The sequence below is a fragment of the Sceloporus occidentalis genome, unplaced genomic scaffold, assembly GCF_023333645.1.
Source record: "Sceloporus occidentalis isolate IW3139 unplaced genomic scaffold, rSceOcc1.0.p SCAF_2, whole genome shotgun sequence".
NCBI lineage: Eukaryota > Metazoa > Chordata > Lepidosauria > Squamata > Phrynosomatidae > Sceloporus > Sceloporus occidentalis.
In genome coordinates this window covers 231,542,481-231,563,325 of record NW_028316982.1, presented here as the reverse complement: position 1 = coordinate 231,563,325, position 20,845 = coordinate 231,542,481, and the positions used below count along the sequence as shown (strand labels likewise).

The 20,845-nt window shown below is 39.6% G+C and overlaps 1 protein-coding gene across 2 annotated transcripts in view; it reads left to right on the top strand.

Annotated features, from left to right (window-relative positions):
* The window catches only part of ZPLD1 (zona pellucida like domain containing 1), a 42,251-nt gene extending 29,004 nt beyond the window's left edge, over positions 1-13,247 (top strand). Inside the window, exons 5-10 of one of the 2 annotated variants that reach the window (XM_089508163.1) lie at positions 283-380; positions 2,791-2,871; positions 5,436-5,607; positions 7,877-7,985; positions 10,051-10,080; positions 13,069-13,247. In XM_089508163.1, the coding sequence (XP_089364289.1) occupies positions 283-380; positions 2,791-2,871; positions 5,436-5,607; positions 7,877-7,985; positions 10,051-10,080; positions 13,069-13,247 (669 nt within the window). Of the gene's footprint in view, positions 1-282; positions 381-2,790; positions 2,872-5,435; positions 5,608-7,876; positions 7,986-10,050; positions 10,085-13,068 lie in introns of both variants that reach the window. The other variant, XM_089508164.1, reaches the window with a different exon arrangement.
* The last annotated feature ends 7,598 nt before the right edge of the window (positions 13,248-20,845 follow it).

The window sequence follows — 20,845 nt, the reverse complement described above, 5'->3', positions numbered from 1 at the left end:
CTGAGCATGATTTCTAGCCGGGTTTTAGGTGGGATGCAGCTGGGTGGTGGCATCAGCAGCATTTTTGTGTGATAATACCCAGCTGCATCCGGCATTCAACTTTAAAATGGAAGAAGTAAACTGGCTTATTTTAAAATGCGATAAGCTCGATTTTCTCTAAAACAAATGTTTGGAACAGAGTATGTGCCAACTACATGCTTTCAGTGCCTAAACTCACCACAGACTATATCTTGAATTTGTTCACCAATTGACGACCAATATTTCTTGTTTTTGTTTTTCCAGGACTCTACCTACAGCCAACAACTGATCATCCCCGGTACAGGGTTACCTTTGAAAACAAAGGTTTTTGCAGCTGTGAGAGCAACTAATCTTGATGGAAGGTACTGTAAACAACATCATCAATTTTCTTTAACCTGTATGTGAGCCTAGGCATACATCTGCAGATACAAAGTTACCTTACTGAATTGGAACATTATGTCATCCAGTATGGCTCATTCTGTCAGGTAGCTTCCTCCAGGACCTTGGACAAAGTCCCCTCCCCCTCCAATTGCTATGTGAATCTTCTGCATGGACATTGTATGAGCAAATATGTGAAGAATTTGGGAACATATCTTACATGAAAACACCACTGTCATTCTTAGATTGCAAATGCTTAGTATTAGATTTTGACTGAAGAAACACAAGCTTCACAGTGCTTTTAGTCCTTTGTTGTTGTTAACTGACCTTGGCTTGATCTGATTCATGGTGATCCTGTGGATGAGTTATCTCCAAGCTTCCCTATCCCCCGCTAATCTGCTTAGGTCCTGAAGATTCCCATGTCTAAGATGATCTATGCAGTAAACAAAGCACATGCTGATGTACTTCTGGAAATACTTGATGTGCTCTATTAACCATCGTGTTTGCCATATGGTCCCTAGTGCCTCTTCCTTTCCTGAACCCTACTTGCACCTCTAGAATTTCTCTCTCTATATATGATTAGAGTCTATTTGCAGACTTCTAAGCATAATTTTGCTTGTATGGGAAATTAATGCTATGCTGCAGTCTTTTGTGTCTCCTTTTTTATGACTGGGAAAATATATTGATTGTTTCCAGTCTGTGGGCCACTGTTTTGTCTTCCATAGTTGTTGGCATATTTTAATTAGTGCTAGAGTTGATTCTGTCTATGTGGATTGTAGCAGTTCAATTGGAATATCTTATGTTCCTGGTGATTTATTCTTCCCAATTTTTCTTAGAGCAACTCCCATCTTGTTTTCTAGAAATTGCGCTTTGTCTTTGTATGGGTCATCCTTTCATTTGTCATTCATTTTTTCTAATAGACTAGATTGTTTTTCTAAGAGACTAGGCTAATAGACTTTAGTTTATATTTGAAGTATGGAAACAGAAAAAAACATGCAGAATTTAACCACACTGACAATCATTTAATTTTCAGCTCTCAGGAATATAATTTAAATGTACATATATTCAACCAATGTCAAAGATTTTTCTAATGCAAAATTAATTGTAATTGTAATACAGACAACCCAAAAGGAACCTGAATTTATTTGAAATGTAATGCATATGGTACATACATATGTGCATATATAAGAATGACAGATGGTTGATGGCTTTCTAAGGTATATTTGGGAATACGAATCCTAGTGACATACTGCAAGGATTTTTGTACGGTAATGAAGTCATGTTGCTTCCTGCCATGTGCTTTAGAGACAGAAGAAGGCTTAGGTGATTTAAATCCTCCTCCAGGGTATTATAAAATCTATAAAGACCTGTTATTGCTGTGGTAAACCTTCACTAAAGCAGGTTCCATGGGTGGTACAGATAGTATCTGCTGTACATATTATTTTCTTGCTCCTTCTATTACAATGATTTTACCTTCACAGAAGCTAGGAGGAGCAAAACAGCAACACTGTTTAGTAGCTGTCATTTCAACAAAAGAGTCTTCAGGTTCTCAGGGAGGCAGGGGTGGTACTTTCTCAGGATCCAGCAGAATTTGGCCTTCTAGGGTTGTGAAATATCACTGAGAAACCGCTGTCCCTATTCCCTCCTTTCAGAGGAGTCTATCAGAGATGTCATCAAGGAAGGAGAAAGTTTATAAAAGAAGACTATGTGAATTTGCCCTAAATGATCTCATGAAGAACAAAGTCGGCAATGAAATAAATGCAGTTCAAGGAAAAATATCTCCTTTGACACTTTATGAGTGCAGCATCCATACTATTTAGTGGAGAAAACTAGAACCATATATGTTAAATTGTAGCTATAGTTGAATAGTGTCAGTAATGCTGAAAAAGGTAAACAAACTTAATTGAAATATAGGAATTTTGTTTATCTATTGACTCATTTTAGAAGATAATCGCCCATTTTAAAGTTATCAACAATCACTTTCAATACATCTGAATATAAAGATAAAGGTAGTTCCTTGACATGAATGTCTAGTCAGACTGATGGGGGCAGTGCTCATCTCAGTTGCTAAGCCGAAGAGCCAGTGTTGTCCGAGGACGACTATGGTGGTCATGTGGCCAGCATGATTGCACCAAACGCTGTTACCTTCCCACTGAGAAGTGGTACCTATTTATCTACTTCCATTTGCATGCTTTCAAACTGTTAGGTTGGTAGAAGCTGGGACTAGCGACAGGAGCTCACCCCATCATGCAGCATTCGGGCCTCAACTGCCAACCTTCCTATCTTCTGATCTTCAGAATTGGCATCTTAACCATTAAGCCACCACATTCCTAACATCTGAATATAGTGAATTCCAAGTAATGTATTAACTGGTAATTATATTTTACTGCACAGATGGAATGTTTTGATGGACTACTGCTATACAACTCCATCTGGAAATCCAAATGATGATCTGAGATATGATCTCTTCTTTAGGTAGGTATGTTCCAAATATATGTTTCTATCACTTTGTCTTGATGGAATTATATGGATTAATATATGAATCATTTTCAGAAAGTTCTGATTTAAATAATTCTTTGCTTATAGGTAATGCTTCTTTACACTGGTGAAAATAGATACCAGCACAAGTCATGAGTAACCTTTACAGAAGAATTGAGTTCTTGTATATTAGTGGAAATATAGGGAGATAATCTTAAATCTAATAATCAATTATTAAAGGGTATTAAATAACAGAGGATAAGGCTGTCAATGCTATGATATCAAAGTAACCACATCAATAGTACCCCAGAGTTTGGTTCCCAGACATTGGGGCTGAACAGATAGGCCAAAATAAAGCTGCTTTGGGTCACTTTTGAGATATGCTGTTTAAATGACACACACATCTTAAGAGGCCAGAAGCTGTGCCAAAGCTGTGCTCCAGTGGTTAGGAATGGAACGTAGCTTTGGCACAGCTTCTGGCCTCTTAAAATGTGTGTGTCATTTAAACAAAATACCTCCAAAGTGACTCAAAGCCACTTTATTTTGGCCTGTCTGGTCAGGCCCATTATTTGACTTCAAGTCCTCAAACCTTAAGTCAGCATTACCAATGGTTAGGGTTTCTGACAGTGGTATCTGGTAACATTTGGGTATTCATGACTAGGAACCATTAAACTATATAATACGTCCATTATGGTAAGCAGTGCAGTTCTGAAAAATGTTCACCGTAGAAATGAATGGGATACAGTCCTGTCCTGCTTGAACTTCCTGTAGGTATGTGGTTAGCCAATGTGAGATTAGAATGCTAAATTTTGGTCTAATGCAGCATGGTTTGTTTGTTATGAAATGAGAGTCCAAACCATCTGGATGATGATGGTGGGGAGCAACTTTAATCATGGGACCACTTGTTTATCAGTTATAAACTTGCCAAGTTATATTTGATGCTTGAAGCATATCAACAATATATCACATAAAGGGTAATCTGTAACCATTCTGATTTACAGTATCATCAGTGGGACTTGGTTGTGGTGTGCCTTCAAATTGTTTCCTACTTATGGCAATCCTAAGGCTAATCTTTCATGGGATTTTCATTGTTCAGAGCGGGTTTGCCTTTGTTTTCCTCTGAGGGCAAGAAAACAGAGGCTGGATGGCTTTGATTGAGAGTTCCTGCATGGCAGGGGGTTGGACTGGATGGCCGTTGTGGTCTCTTCCAACTCTGTGATTCTATGATTCTAAATGTGACTTGCCCAAGGTCTCCCATTGGATTTCCATGCCAGAGTGGGGATTCAAACTGTAGTCTCCAGAGTTGAAGTCTGACCCTGAAACTACTACACCACACTGGTTCTCATCAGTGGGATTGCATCTAGGGCTGCCATAATTGTCCACTTTTACCAGGGACAAAATGTAGGACAAATTCAAGACCAAACTGTAGGGCAACTGCAGGACAAAACTCAGCTCAAAATGTAGGACATTTAAGGTCCACCATTTTTCTTCAATGTCCTGGAAAAGCGGCGGATTGGGGCCTCTGGGGCTGTTGCTGTGGTTGCTCAGGCCCCGATCCATTGGGGAAAGGGGCAGGTGCAGGCTGCCCCAAAGAGGCAGTGTGTATCCCGCCTTAATTCTGAGTGAACATGATTAGTATAGTAAAATCGATCAAAATTTGCTTCTTTAGTCTCAGTATACTTTTGGAAAAAAAATGCTGCTTTGGAGGGCAAGCCCTACGCTAAATCATACCCAGCTTTGGCAACTTCGTCTATTCATTTAACTTTGAATACCTTATTTTTTTGTATTTATAATGCCATGGACAACTTGATGTACAATTTCCATGTTTGATTTCTCTTATATAGAACAATAAATTTGCATGGTTTTGGCCACAAAGACTGAAAACCGCTCACAGGTACTCTTTGTTGCATGGGTACTGATAATAGGTTTTCCTTTGAACTAAACAACTATGCACACAAAAATGGATGTCTGAGATGAGATGGAGTCAAGGTGAGGGAATTAGGACAGGGCCCTGCCTTCTATGACATCATTAAGTTTACTGACCTTGTACAAATAGGTTTACTCACTTCTAAGCTGGACAATCATAGACAATATTGATCAACATAACAACATTAGTAGAAGCTGAACAATAGAGGAGGATAGTGTAAATATTGGGTTGCCCCTTGGGTGACAAATATGGTGCAATAGCAAATGAAATGACTTCATATGATGGTGTTACATAATATTTGAAGTTGTGCATCACAGTTATAGGCTACAAATGGAATAAAAACGGGGTATTCAGAAGTTGAACATTTTTATATAAAAACAAGTATTTACATTTATATAATTTTTCCATCATACAATTGAAGTGGTCATCCATCCAGTCATTGAAAAATCCAGACCAGTTTTAGGTTCAGTAAGGTGGTTACGCTGTGTGTTTTCTCAGATGATACTGTGCAGGAAAACACTAGTAATTCCTAAGCATGTCTCTGCATTTTGTAGCATTTATGATTCTGTACTCTTCTTTGAGACTCTGCAGTCTTGGAAACAGAAAAAAGTAAACCCCATTTCTCTTCCTTCAGCTGTGACAAAGACCCTCAGACAACCATAATTGAAAATGGCAAGAGTCAGATGGGCCGTTTTTCCTTTGAAGTGTTCCGCTTTGTGAAGCACAAGAACCAGAAAATGTCCACAGTTTTTCTTCATTGTGTGACAAAGCTGTGCAGAGCTGATGACTGCCCCTTTCTTGCTCCTGTAGGTTTTGAATTGTTTTGGTAATGCTGCAATGGCAGTTCAACTGGGAGAGGTTTTCTTTTTTGTTTCACTCTGTGAATACATGAGATAAAAACTGAAACATCTACTGTTATCCTTCACACACATTGGCCACAATCCTGTATTGCAGAGCACAGTGTAAAAGTTTTGAAGATTGAATTATGCTATGTCTCTCCTCTCAATCACAGATTTCATTATTTAGCTGCTCTTCCTCCCACTAGCCATTCATGGTTGATAAGGTGGGGTATTGGAGAAGAGTGTGGCTATATTCCCATAGATGATGCAGACCAAAAATATAATCAATTGAGTTCTCTCGAGGTCTCAGTGAATGATGTCTGTGATATCTATGAGAGCTGTTCAATGGTGGAACATGCTTTCTTGGAGTGTGGTGGACTCTCCTTCTTTGGAGGTTTTTAAACACAGGCTGGATGGCCATCTGTTAGGAGTGCTTTGCTTGTGTATTCCTACATGGCAAGGGGTTGGACTGGATGCTTCTTGTGGCCTCTTCCAACTATGATTATGAGATCTATGTCTGGCTATGGACCATGAATGCCACCATTCATATTTCTAGTCCTGAATGGCCATGGGAAAGACTGCCATGATGAATCCGGAGGCAGGGCCTTTAGTCACTGCAGTTTGAGGAAGAGAATGCCAGCATTTTCAATGAGAAAAAAGGAGACATATTCAAGGGTACATTATGCTTGTGTACATCACACAAATGTTGACTCCACTGCCTCCCATGTATAGGTCACATATGACTGGAATGCCTGCGGGAGGGATATAGACATTGCACAAACTGGAATCCCTCAACATGGGGAGGGATAAAACTAGAGATAGGGACCCAGGAATAAGTTAGGCCTTCACACAAAGGTGTGAAGAGGATTTTGTAATGGCCTTCAGCTGATCCTGAGTAAGAGCTCTCATGACTAGGAGTCCTGTTTTACCAGGATTGCCAGTCATGAGAGCCCTGTAATGGTACTCATCCAAATGCCATTAAAAAAGACTCTTCGGAACTTTGTGTTCATTTTGTGAAACACTGTGGAACTACTGGGTGCATGAGAGGACTAGCTGGGGTGGGATATATTTGTATGGCAGTGCCCCCATTAGCCATGTATTTCCTCTGCCTTTGGGCAATTGTCTAAACAGGCTATAGTCAGAGAAGAATGTGGCAATACACAATGCAGGAAATACACAGAGGGCATCACTGTAGATAACAGTTTCCTCTTTGCACCAAACGTATGGTGAATAATTTCTAGATATAAACTCTAATCTCTAGATATAAACTATGCATCTAGAATAAGTGGATACATTATGTAACATTTGAATCACATGTAGCCCTTGGGAAGGTCCTGTGCAGCCCTTGGAATGCCTCCTGGCCCTTCCAAGCTCCCACCACTAACTTATGATGGCTGAAAACAAATTAGGCAAACAAACAAACAAAACAAAACAACCAGAACAGCTACATATGTTGTTTTGGGAGTTACCCCCAAGCAGCAAGACCTCCTCCCCTAAACAGTAACAGAGAGTGATGTAACATAATTTCTAGGTGCAAAATGGTGGCCACAACCTTGTGGCTGCAGGTCTGGAGCAACCAAAACAGGCTGGTGCTGTCCTCTAAGTTATGGGGCATACTCTCCTCCCAATTTAGAGCAAAGCCAACTAATGTGGATGGAGATTACATGCAAAACACTAATGGGATGGAACATATACTACAGATTCCAAAATAATGGTTTATATCTAGAGATTAGAGTCCATAGTTCCTGTCATAAAATGGGGCACAGGGGTATCACAAAAGGAGAGCATGGGAGATGATTTTACCAGTTTGCCCTTCCACCAAGTGCACCCTCTTTTACCATTTCTGAAGAACTGCTGTAGAGGGTTGGGAAGACCTCTAGAACAGCACAAAAGGTGACATGAGAGCTTTAAGGGGAGAAGAAAATCAGACATTATTGACTGTCCTTTGTTTAGTATAAGCCCTTGTTGGATTAAATCCTCATCATTTACAGAAAGGTTTTTGTATATCAAAATCCATTCTGAATATGAAAGGAAACAAACAGGAGTAAACAACATTGGGTTGAGGAAATATTTCAATACATTCAATGCAAGATTAATTTCTGTGTATAAGAAGTTAAATAATAACAAAGATTCACCTTCACCAGAGCCCTATAAGATAATGTATTATATGTCAACATTCAGGAATGAAATAGCTCACTCCATTCTGTTGTCATGACTGTTTGGGTTGTCACTCCAGATTTGCAGCAACAGAAAAAGAAGAGACGTGGCAACGAGAACCACTTGGAGTCCTCAGAGCACATCTGGAAGTGCTGTCATCTCTGCTGGCCCCATCATTACTAGGACTGGTAAGAAAATTATTATCATGGCATGATTTCAAAGACACAACCAAATATTTTCCTATTTGGAGAAGGTATCCAAAATTATAGTGCTACAATTCGCTTCAACTGCAATGGCAACAGCCTATGGAATCCTGGGGTGTGTAGTCTGTTGAGATACCAGCGTTCTCTGGATGAAAATTCTAAATGCCTCTCCATGAACTGCAAATGACAGAATGCAACAATATATGCTCCCCCATATATTTAGCTCAAAAATGAAAACTGCTGACATTAGAAGCCCGCAGAAGCAATGTGTTTCCTCTAGAGCAATGTGTGAACTTCCACATTGTTGTAAGAAAAAAAAAAACTGTGTTGTTTTCAGAGAGGTTCATGTGGAGGGGTTGATGTACCTAGGTGGGTCCTGTGAGTAGAAAAATGGTATTTCAAACCTTTCCCCATGTCTACTATACAGTGTCCTTGTGCTCATGACAGGCTTGGTCCAGTGGTTCTCCACATACCAAAGGGGAAATCTCAGAGGCAAGGAGAATGCTGTGTGTACTTAAACATGCTTGTGGGCTCTCCATGTGATTCAGGACCCTGACTTTGCAGGCTTTGAAATCTCACAAAGAGCCTCCATGCATACAACAGGCTCCCTCCTTCAGAAAGCCCCATCAAGCATGTGGGAAGCAATGGAGCCAATTATGAAGATGCTAGAAGCATTATGGCCAGATAGTGTATCTCAGATTTCTCCTTATGTATGACAGGGAATGCTTGAACAGAGCTTAAGGTACATAGACACTTACTTCATTGCCACATTTAAAATGTCAGGATTTATTTCTCATATGAGAATAGCTTGTACATTTTGAAATTTACTGTTGATTACAAAAGTTCAATTTCTGAAGTGCATATTTGGCATATGGTAATTCATTTGTTCTCTTCCTTATTTGTTCTTTGTCTGTCAAGATTTAAGCTGTCACATTACATTACTGTCACAGTACATTGAAACTGTCCATGTCACATTATGAGGGTGATGCAATTAATATCTTGCAAATAAATAAATAAATAGACAGACAGACAGACAGACAGACAGACAGACAGACAGACAGACAGAAGCTCCAGATTGGAACTTCACATTCCTGCCTCACACTCTGTCTTCAAGTAGCGAAAGTTGAATTAGTCAATATTTTGATGTCCAGTCACCAATTGTGCGTGCTCTGTATGAGGAAAAAATGTGTTTCTTAACCAGTGTCTAAAAAGGGATTGAATCATCTGCCTTGAGTTAAAAATTGAAAACTTACCCAGTCCTCTAAAGAGGAAGATCAAGTAAGGTAGGTGGGTGGATGGACAGGGGAAAAAAGCAAAGAAGGCAAACTGGGGAAAGGGATGTTGTGCTTACAATTTTAGCATTTAAAAAAAATGGAAATTAAATACATGGTTACAAATTATTTTCAAGAATCAATTAATTAGGGAGAATGCCTGCTAATGCTTAAGAAAATTGATCAATGATTGTTAGGATTTCAGTATGCAGTACTATCATAGGCAGGTCTACTCAGATGTAAGTCTCACCTAATTCAAGTAGGCTTATTCCTAAGAAGTGTATATGCGATTACTGCCTTATCTCTTCTTGTGACTGTCCTAAACCTGATTCTGACATAAACCTGATTCTGACATATACATTGATGGTGACAAACTAGTCACTTGAAATGGCTGTCACTATTGAAAGTATCTAAGGCCCGGTGCCTACCTTTAGAAATGTCTGGGCTGGTGGTAGCCTATTTCCCTCTGGAGGGAAGCCGCAGCTGCCAAACTGTGCAGTTTCCCTTCAAAGTAAAAAGAACCCGGTGTTTCTGGGTTCTTTTTAAGGTGCTGTGCAGACGCTGCATGGCACTTACATCACAATGGTGGCGCACATGTACACGGGACACTGCCATTAGTACACTGCTATTCTGTACTAGGGTTAGGGACTGTGTGGTTGGTGCGCGGTCCCTAACCCTATTATCACCGTCACCATGCCCCTTTCGACCCATCTGTCTTGGAAGAAGATATAGAAAAAGTGTCTTCAAATCACAACATACTTATTTTATCTTTTATACAGATGAGACTCCAACCAATAATTCACAACTTGGTAAGTTGTTCCAGTAACTGCAAACTAATCCCCCTTTGTTAAAAGGAGCATTTGAATCTTACACTAATAACTAGTGAAACCATTTGGATTTAGTCTGACATATTGAAGTATTTTCCATTAATTTACAGCAAGAAAATAAATGGTAAATGTTGAACATCCAATTAAATTTCTATGGTCATCTTTGAAAAGCTTAGCAGATTACAGTCTTCAAAATGGAGCTGACATTTAAGAAGCCAGTTGCAGGTTGGCTGATACTGTTGTGACCTGACATAGGTCATGTTCACATGTATGCTTTCCATAGAAGATTGTAAAACAGAGAAAGTGAAGAAGGAGTTTGAATATGTTGTAGTATTAAAGAAGATGACATTTAGCAATTAATTGGGGTCAAAAGCCAGCCTAACCTATGCATTCTAAGGGCCACTAATGAAGTTTGTGATGGTGGGGATTAAATATGTATTTCTATCAAATCAGAATCAATAGAATGATGCAATCCATTCTAGAGGCAATAAGATGGTGTAATCCTAATCACTTTAGGGGGAGAAGAGATAGACTGCAGCAGAGCCACTGTTTGATCCAGAGACTTGCTGGTAGTGATTGGAGAAACTCATGTTTTTCTCCTCGTTAATTGAGAGCTTGAGGAGAACTTTTTTAAAAAATATTTGTTCCACAAATCCCCCTTCCAAAGGGTGATTTCTTCTCTCCCTTTCAGCAGCCAGCGAAATATTTTTCACAGATTTCTCTGAATGACAATAAAAGACAAGGCGAATAATTACGCTAATTACTTTGCATTTCAAACTCAATTACCATGTCAAAAGGAAGTTTGGCAGGGGTTTAAACAACATTCCTATGCTTAAAAACCCTGAAGGCACACACACAAAAGGGGGGGGGGGAAGCCCAGTCTCAAAAAATAAACTGTGAAGCCCCAACAAGAAATGCTAGAGTTGAGGGGACTCAAGGACCATCCAGTCCAACCCCCTTCTGCTATGAAGTAATACATAGGAATACATGGCATACTAGAGGGCATGTAGTCTGACCCCTGTTCAACATCAGGATGACACTGGAAGATGGGACAAACTGAGGGTTTTCTTGGCATAAAGAGGAGTTTTGCCATGGGATGCCCCTGAAGCTGAGATAGTGTGACCCTCACAGATGAGAAGGGGAGGGGTCGGGTGCCAAGTGGCAATGCTCTTCTGCCAAGCAGGAATCCTCAATTAGGAGCAGAGTAGGGTGTGATGGCAAGAATTCTGCCATGAATAAAACCTACCATGAAGGAATACTTAGGAGTTGGAGTTGAAGCTGAGAGGATGTGACTTGCCCAAGGTCAGCCAGTGAATTTCTAGGGTGAACTGGGAGGCTAGAGTCCTGATCCCAGCTCAGCCATGTAAATCCACAGGGTGACATTGGGTAAGTCACACTCTCTCACTCATGGATATTCTGCACTCTCCTTGCCTCTTATTATTATTATTGCATCACCATGGGAGAGGTGCAGAGTTGGAGTTGAAGCTGAGAGCAAGTGACTTGCCCAAGGTCAGCCAGTGAATTCCTAGGGTGAACTGGGAGGCTAGAGTCCTGATCCCAGCTCAGCCATGTAAATCCACAGAGTGACATTGGGTAAGTCACACTCTCTCACTCATGGATATTCTGCACTCTCCTTGCCTATTATTATTATTATTATTATTATTATTATTATTATTGCATCACCATGGGAGAGGTGCAGAGTTGGAGTTGAAGCTGAGAGTAAGTGAAATAATAATAATAATTTATGCCCAGCTCTTCAGCCAAAAGGCTATCAGGGCAGCTTACAAGACCTTTCCTGGCCTGCTAAGTTTTGAGACTTTAATTTCTTCTCTTCTGTAAGAATTTGAATGTCAGAGCATGGCATAAAGGGTAGAAGGCCTCACCTTTTGTTCTCTTTTGTTTTTCAAACCAAAGCTGCCTGAGCAAAGTTGGAGTGAGAATCACCCTAACAAAAGAAATAGCCTCCAGGATGAATGGTAGCTTTTCTTACACAAAATATGCAAATACTGGCCATCCGAGAGTCAGCTGAAAGTTTTGTCTCTCCCCCTCATTTCGAAATGACTAACAATCAAAATTCTTACTCATTGATCGAGAACTGCTCAGAATTTCTTCTCTCTAAAATGTTATCGAAATTGTCGAATTAGGCATATTTCTCCTAATTTTCGAATTTTGGAGAATATTCTTTACATCCCTACTTGCTGGCTTTTACAATGGGTAGTGTGGGAGAAGGAAAGACATGGTTTTCTTGAATTGGCTTTAAAAACAACAAGAACAACAACCCTATTTTCCTTCCATTTAAACCAAGAGTAGGAAACAAGATCCAGAAGAACATGTGTTTCCCTAGTGCATCTCTTTGTGGCTCCTACTATTTATGATTTGGGTTATTAGTGGCAGCATAAATTTCTGCCACTGTATTGAAGCAACTTCCATCTAGGGCTCTTCTTTCTATACCCTCCAGTTGCCCCAATTTGGCAGGAACAGCCCCAATTAATCCTCTGTCATCCCAGGTTTAAGTTCTAGTTTCTCTCTCCTCCTCACACTTTCCTCCTTTGTCCTCTGCTTATTACAGTTATTGCAAACTGAGTTCAAAGTACAAACATAGTTTGAACTTGATTAATTCAGTATGGGAGATAGGACAGGAGGGAGTGGAATCTTGCCTTTCCCAATGGAAATTGCTGCAGCTTCTAGCTTATGTCATCTTGACCACACTCCAATGTTGCTTGGCCACACATGTTGTTTTAATTTGTAGAATGTCAGTGGGTATGTCCTACGTATTTATGGATTTCCTATTCCAGTTATATAAAGAGGAGTCCAAATTATTCTGTGATCCCAATTTCTCTTTCCTGGGAGCATAGGACTGCCTCTATAATTGTGAATCAAAGGGAACTTAAATATCTTCAGCTGGATCATGCCCAGAAAATGTATAATAATATTGTTAACACAGACCTTTCCGATTTCTTTTCTTTGTAGGCAGTCCGAATGGATCCTCTTTCCAGCTCAATTCAGTCACCAGTGCATTGATTTCAGGAATAGTAATTCTAGGAATCATAAGCACCATTTTCCTCATATTGTCCCTCCTCCTCCTCTACAGAAAGTGGCCCAGCGGAAGTCCAGTTTTGAGTGGTGTGCGAAACCCTGTTTTTAACTAAAAGGAACAAATCATTGGGAATTTCTCTGTGGGATTGCCAAGAAATGTATTTTCTTTGAAGTGTCACCAAGGCAGCATTCTGCCACTTTCAGATTCCAACTATTCTTATTTTTAGTCTTATATATATTATTATAGAGTTAATAAGCAGTCAAGATAATGGTGGTTATTTTTCCTTTATGTTTATGTTTATGTGAATGATTGAGTTGTTTGACATTTTGCCAACAGGATTATAGATAACTGAAGTGGTTTCAAGCATACAAGTGGTATCATCAAGTTCTTAAAAAAAAAGCTTAAAGAAAAAAATAATAATCTTGAAGCAAAAACCTCTAAATATATCTGCATTATACAAACATGACTGCTATAAAAGACCCATAGTTAATGCACACTTTTGAAGGGAGCAACCTTTGTGTTTATTTCCATTTTTTTGGACAACACTATGCATTTAATTCCATCCGTTAGGATTTTTGGTACTTGAAGCACATAGTTTTCATTTTCTACTGAGCTGCAGAAAAGAGCAGTAGATAGTTCAAAGTAATCCTAATGAGTGGTTATGGTTTTTAACTGCTTTAGAAATGTAATCGAATGGGGGTGGGATGAATTCTACTCTGTTTTAGGTTGAGTTCATGTTGTGAAAGGAATGGCAACAATGGACATATGACTGACTTGTATTTAATCATATTTTTCCTAAGCCAAAAGTTTTGTGTTACAGATTTAGTATTGAACTGAAACCATTTGTTGTTCTGAAAATGCTTTTAGCAGTGTTGAAAAGCATCCACTCTTTGGGGATGTATTGCTGTAAATGTCTCACCTATTGATTCAAATCACCCCTTGTTCTTTCTGTGAAATTAATTTCTTTAACTATCATTATATCATCTCATAGCAAAATTTAGTGGCTGTGTTATGTTTGGCCATAGAAGGTGCAAAGGTGGGAACACTCTTTCCTGACCCACTTCTCCTTGACTCAGTCTTCAGACTCCAACAAATGCCAGTTTGGAGTGTACCCAACCTCTTTTAAGTGGATAGGTTGTGGTTTGAAGAACTGTAAAAAAAAAAAACAAGCTCACAGTAAATTAGGTTGTGGTATAGCATGGTGTAGTGGTTTCAGCATTAGACTACTACTCTGAAGACCATGGTTTGATTCCCAGCTCGGGCATGGAAACCCACAGGGTAACTTTGGGCAACTCACATGCTCTCAGCCTCAGGGGAAGGCAATGGTAAACTTTCTCTGAACAAATATTGGAAAGAAAACCCCATGATAGGTTTATTTTTGGGTTGCCATAAGTTGGAAATGACTTGAAGACACATACCACCAAATCAGGTCGAGGTAGCCCTACTCTAGTTACAGAAGGCATGTTTGCCTTTTTATTTTTGTTATCTTTCCATTACCTCTCATTCTTTTTGCCATAGGCTACAACACTCAGCAGTTTCCCTGAAACTTGAGGGAAATTTTGGAGTCTCTGGAGACTTTCAGGGAGAAGAAGGGTGAAAGGTTTTATTCACTGCCTTCTCTGGCTCAATATCTGAACACAACCAAAGCATTGTAATATCATCCTGATTATTATGTGATCCCCAATTGGCTGTCATCAACCTTGTGATTAATTTATGAAGCACTGTCTTCACCTTGAAGTGAATTTATTAGTCCTTAGTATCCAAACCTGAGTGTGATGTCATTAATAAGTATCCAAACCTATTAATATGTTTCTAAACCTGAGTGTGATGTCATTGTGTTCACTACATGGTTGCTGTTTGTAGTCTTTTTATTGACCTAGCCCAAGAAGGCAAAAGCAGCAGTAATTTAAGAAAAGAAGTTTGGAGAACCTATAATACCAGTTCAAAATACTCTCTCTGTGGAAGTATTACTGCACAAGAAATTCTCTCTCTTCCCACAAAATCCAAGTATTTTGTGTGAAAAGATCCTGAAATGCAAAAAAAAAAAAATATTTTGGTGGCTGAGCACTTTCTCCATGGGATGCCTTGATGTATTTAGACACCCATTCTTATTGAGGGGTAGAAAAAGTAGATACTCTTTACATCTGTACTTCACATATTCACTGTGAAGACCTGAAAAGGGTTTTGCAATTTTGGTTGAACATCTGGAATTCTTGTGATTGGAACATCTCTCTTAATAAGGTTTTTCAATTCAGTGAATGAAATGAACAAGTGAATGTTCAATTGGGTTAGGTCTGTGAATGTGTGTACCTGAATATGTTCATAGAGCTCTTTTCAGATGGTTGCACTGGCTGCCTGAAAGTTTAACAGTTAGCTGGGCCCAAAGAGACATTTGGAGGCATGAGTTATGTAACTTAAATGTATGTCCACCTCCCTCTTCACATCTGAACCATATGTGTACACAGGTGAATATAGGGCTAGTTGTAACTATCAAAGTAACCAGTCCTTCTCTAGATAAAGAAGAATTAATTATTTTTATGCATAGTTTTGAACCCCTCTTTAGGATGAAGAACAGTTCACAAAGACCACTAGAGGAAAGTATTTTCTCAAGTGCCATCAAGTATTCATGAGACTTCAGGGACAGTTTGGGCCTCATTCAAGCTATGATGCTATAAAAGTAATTGAAAAGTGTGTAGCTGGAACATGTACTCTCTCTAGCATATTTATGACTGCAAACTCTGACATTTTCTGTACAATTTACTTTGATGAAAAATCCTTTTTAAAATTCAAGTTGATTTTCAGGTGATTTTTTTTTTAAAATTCACATCCCTGCCAGTGTCTCAAAACAAGAAAACTGCTTGTAGATGCAGCAACAGCTATTAGAAGTGTCCACCCCTCCAGAGGTAGATCATTTATATTGCTTTAAAGCATCTGAAGTGTGCTATGGCTTTTGCCTCCTTTCCTCTTTCCACTTTCAATTAGCCATATGATACTGTTCCCAAACTTGGAAGGTTACTTTTTAAGAAGTAATTTGCTACTTTTCCAATTCCAAGCTCCCAAAATAGTTTCTTAAATTGGCAGGATTTTAGTAATAATGCTTTAATTTCTCTATATTCAAAAGTAACTATTGAAGTTTCCTTTAGTTATTATTAAAAACAAAATGTTACAAGCTACTGGCATGTATTATAAAACCCACTTCAGTTCATATCTCTAAACATGAATAAAAATAACTAGAACACTTACAAAACTATAACAAATACAAATAATGAGTACTAAAAGGAGTGGTTATCTACCATTGCTGTACAACTGTAACGTAATTTAGTTAAGTTAGAGTTATTGGGGGGGGGGGGGGGAAGGAATTAATGACAGATGACTCATTATTTGCATTTGTTACTTATAAACCGTAATTAGACCTTATTACCATTAGCCAAAGGCCAGAATCCTATACAGACACAATTCTGGCTTATGCTGGTGTTTTGTACTTTTCTATCCTTGCATAAGGACATATTCAGTAACTTCCTTACACAGGTGGTTTTCCTTTGCCTTGTGGTGCAATGGGCCTACTTAAAGTCAGCATATGGACCTGGGTCTGCATCCCCTGACCTAGAACAGTCACTGAAGTGGACTGGTAGAGCTATTAGAATATTGTTTGTATAAGTGTTCTAGTGTAACTTTACACTCTACTGGGGTAGAACAGCATCCTGGCCAATGGAAGCATGAGGCGTGAAACCTATTTGAGATGTGCAGACCACATTTCTTATCAACATACTTCGTTTCATATCTTTATAGTAAGTGGCTGCCACTCCCAAGTGAGGTTGTTTCTCTAATTAGATAATATTAGAAATGGCAGCTTGAAGATATGTGTACAGCTCACCAAAATATGTATGGTTATATTGTACTGACAATAAACTAAGCTGCATAACGCTGACCGTATAATGGGATGTAGTTGGATGCTGTTTTTATCTGCCAGATGCTACCATTTTAGGTCAGTGATCATCACTACATTGAGTGAACAGAATTACTGTTGTACATACTGCTTCAAACAATATATTTTTGGTATTGTTTAGTTTCCTGTGTTAATTTTGTCTGAATTTTTTTTTTGCCTGGAAACTTTTACACAAATTGTTAAATATCAGGGTTATTTCATTTTCATGACTGCACATAAAACACACACACACCACTCATATCACTTCACTCTGGACATGCCATTGATTTATAAAGGACTGTTCATAAATATCAACCTTTGAAAGAGGCCGGCCCTACTATTACACAAAGTGAAGTAGCCACCTCAGATGGAAGATATGGGTAGCAGAGGCACTGTCTTAAAGGAGATAGCTGTTTGCCCTGCACCTCTTAGCTAGCTTACTGCTTTCAGATATGGCAGAAAATGCTGCCTTGTCAATCAAGTTGGCTTTCTACATGGGATGGGTACCATCTTATTCTTTGCCTTGGGCAGCAAACTGCCTTGTGCTGGCCCTGTTTCACAGGAACTCTGCATGGTTTTCTCCAGTGTTAATACCTCAGAAACATATTTTTGCACTTCAGGGTTTAGGTCTGATGATATGTAAAATATGATTGTTTAATAAAATGATGTCAAAAATCAGAGAAACATTTGTGTGAGCCCTTTGTTTAACAGTCACAAATATAGATTTTGCTGCAGACCTTGTCACATGATCAAGTTTTAATGGGTCTTCAGGGTAAAGGATATTGGTCTTGCTGAGTAAACATCTCAAGCTCCTGTGAGGACAAGAATACATTCTACTGAAGATATATTGTGGTGGTAAATGCAACATGGATTTTTTTATGCTAACACTCTTAAGATCTCTATTATAGTTTCTACATTAAGACAACTCTGTTGAGGATTGATAAATTTGAAAATTTGAAACATATGCTATTCATTATGCAGACACACATTTTTCTAACAGTTGGAGTATATTCAGAAGTACCACTAGGGTTGCATTTGCACTGCAGAACAAATCCAGTTTGATATTGCTTTAATTGCCATGGCTCAATGCTATGGAATTCTGAGATTTGCAGTTTTGTGATATATTTAGCCTTCTCTGTCAGAGAGCTCTGGTGTCTCATCAAACTACAAATCCCAGGATTCCATAGCATTATTTCTGCAGTGCAGATCCAGCCTAGGCCCAGACCAATAAGTCGAGATCTGGGGCCCTATAGGCTGAAGTGCTCAGTACCCACATGTGGTAGCAATACAAGACTTTATAACTTTCCAGTAAGGACCACCTATACATTTCTGTCTTCAATTCCTTTCTCTTTCCTCACCCTAGCACTCTGTATTTATCCTTCTCATGAGGCGGTAGTACCTTTCCTCCCCTCTTTCAAATTTCAGAAAGGCTTCAGTGTGGAAGAACTGAACAAACTCTGCAAATTTTCATTTGTTCAAAGAGAAGCCCCACAGGGGTCCAGAGGCATTCTGAGAAAATTAGCATGCTGGGAGCAACTGCAGTTAATACCTGTAAAGTTTATGTGACCCTCTTCTGAGAGCTAAAAGAATCAGAGAAAGAGAAGATATGCCTGTCTGGTGGTAAGGGGAGGAAGATGGGTAACAGAGTAGGATAGCAAAAGAATGAAGAGACTGAGTGACATTGCAAATCAGAGGAGAGAGGAAATGTGTTTGTGGGGGAAGGAGAGAGAGGCTGGGGGTCAGGGAGGAAGCAAAGAAAAGAACAGAGGAGCAGAAAGTGAGCTTATGCAGAACGCTGCTGGGGAGGGGAATCATAGAATCATAGAATCATAGAATCGTAGAGTTGGAAGAGACCACTAGGGCCATCCAGTCCAACCCCCTGCCATGCAGGAAATCCAAATCAAAGCATCCCTGACAGATGGCCATCCAGCCTCTGTTTAAAGACCTCCAAGGAAGGAGACTCTATCACCTTCCGAGGAAGTGCATTCCACTGCCGAACAGCCCTTACTGTCAGGAAGTTCCTCCTAATGTTCAGGTGGAATCTCTTTTCCTGTAGCTTGCATCCATTGTTCCGGGTCCTGTTCTCTGGAGCAGCAGAAAACAAGCTTGCTCCCTCCTCAATATGACATCCTTTCAAATATTTAAACAGGGCTATCATATCACCTCTTAACCTTCTTTTCTCCAGGCTAAACATCCCCAGCTCCCTAAGTCGTTCCTCATAGGGCATGGTTTCCAGACCCTTCACCATTTTTGTCGCCCTCCTTTGGACACGCTCCAGTTTCTCAATGTCCTTTTTGAATTGTGGCGCCCAGAACTGGACACAATATTCTAGGTGGGGCCTGACCAAAGCAGAATACAGTGGCACTATTACTTCTCTTGATCTAGACACTATACTTCTATTGATGCAGCCTAAAATAGCATTGGCCTTTTTAGCTGCCGCATCACACTGTTCACTCATGTTCAACTTGTGGTCTACTTGGACTCCTAGATCCCTTTCACACGTAGTTTCATTCAGCCAGGTGTCACCCATCCTATATCTGTGCATTTTATTTTTCCGCCCTAAGTGCAATACCTTACATTTCTCTGTGTTGAATTTCATTTTGTTAGCTTTGGCCCAGCTTTCTAGTCTATTCAGGTCATTTTGAATCTTGATCCTGTCCTCTGGGGTATTAGCTATTCCCCCTAATTTGGTGTCATCTGCAAATTTGATAAGTATGCTCCCAATTCTGTCATCCAGGTCATTGATAAAGATGTTGAATAGCACTGGGCCCAGGACAGAGCCCTGTGGGACCCCACTGGTCACTTCTCTCCAGGATGAAAAGGAGCCATTGTTGAGCACCCTTTGGGTTCGGCCGGTCAACCAATTACAGATCCATTTAACAGTTCCTTTGTCTAGCCCACATTTTACAAGCTTGTTTGCAAGAATGTCATGGGAAACCTTGTCAAAGGCCTTACTGAAATCAAGATATACTATATCCACAGCATTCCCTTCATCTACCAAGCTGGTAATTTTGTCACAGAAAGAGATTAGATTTGTCTGGCATGACTTGTTTCTCTGAAACCCATGTTGACTTTTTGTGATTATGGCATTGCCTTCTAGATGTTCACAGACTCTCTGTTTAATGATCTGCTCCAGAATCTTTCCTAGAACTGATGTCAGACTAACTGGACGATAATTGTTGGGATCCTCTTTTTTCCCCTTTTTGAAGATGGGGACAACGTTTGCCCTCCTTCAGTCTGCTGGGATCTCTCCTGTTCTCCAGGAGTTTTCAAATATGATTGCCAATGGCTCCGATATTACTTTTGCCAGTTCTTTTAATACCCTTGGATGGAGTTCATCTGGTCCCGGAGACTTAAATTCATTTAGATTAACAAGGTGTTCCTCTACTTTCTCTTTACTTATTCTGTGCTGAAATTCCCCTGTTCTGTCCTCTGCTCCATTATCCTCAAGTTGAGCACCCTTTGCCTTTTCTGAGAAGACTGAGGCAAAGAAGGTGTTGAGTAATTCTGCCTTTTCTCTATCTCCTGTTAGCATTTTGCCATCTTCTCCACGCAGTGGCCCTACCGTTTCCTTCTTCTTCCTCTTGCTGTGGACATATCCAAAAAAGCCCTTTTTATTGTTCTTAACCTCTCTAGCAAGCCTGAGTTCATTCTGCGCTTTAGCTTTTCTGACTTTACCCCTACACATGCCTGCTATTTCTTTGAATTCCTTTTTCGTGATTTCCCCCTTTTTCCATTTCTTATACATGTTCCGTTTCAAACTTAGCTCGGTTGAAAGTTCCTTA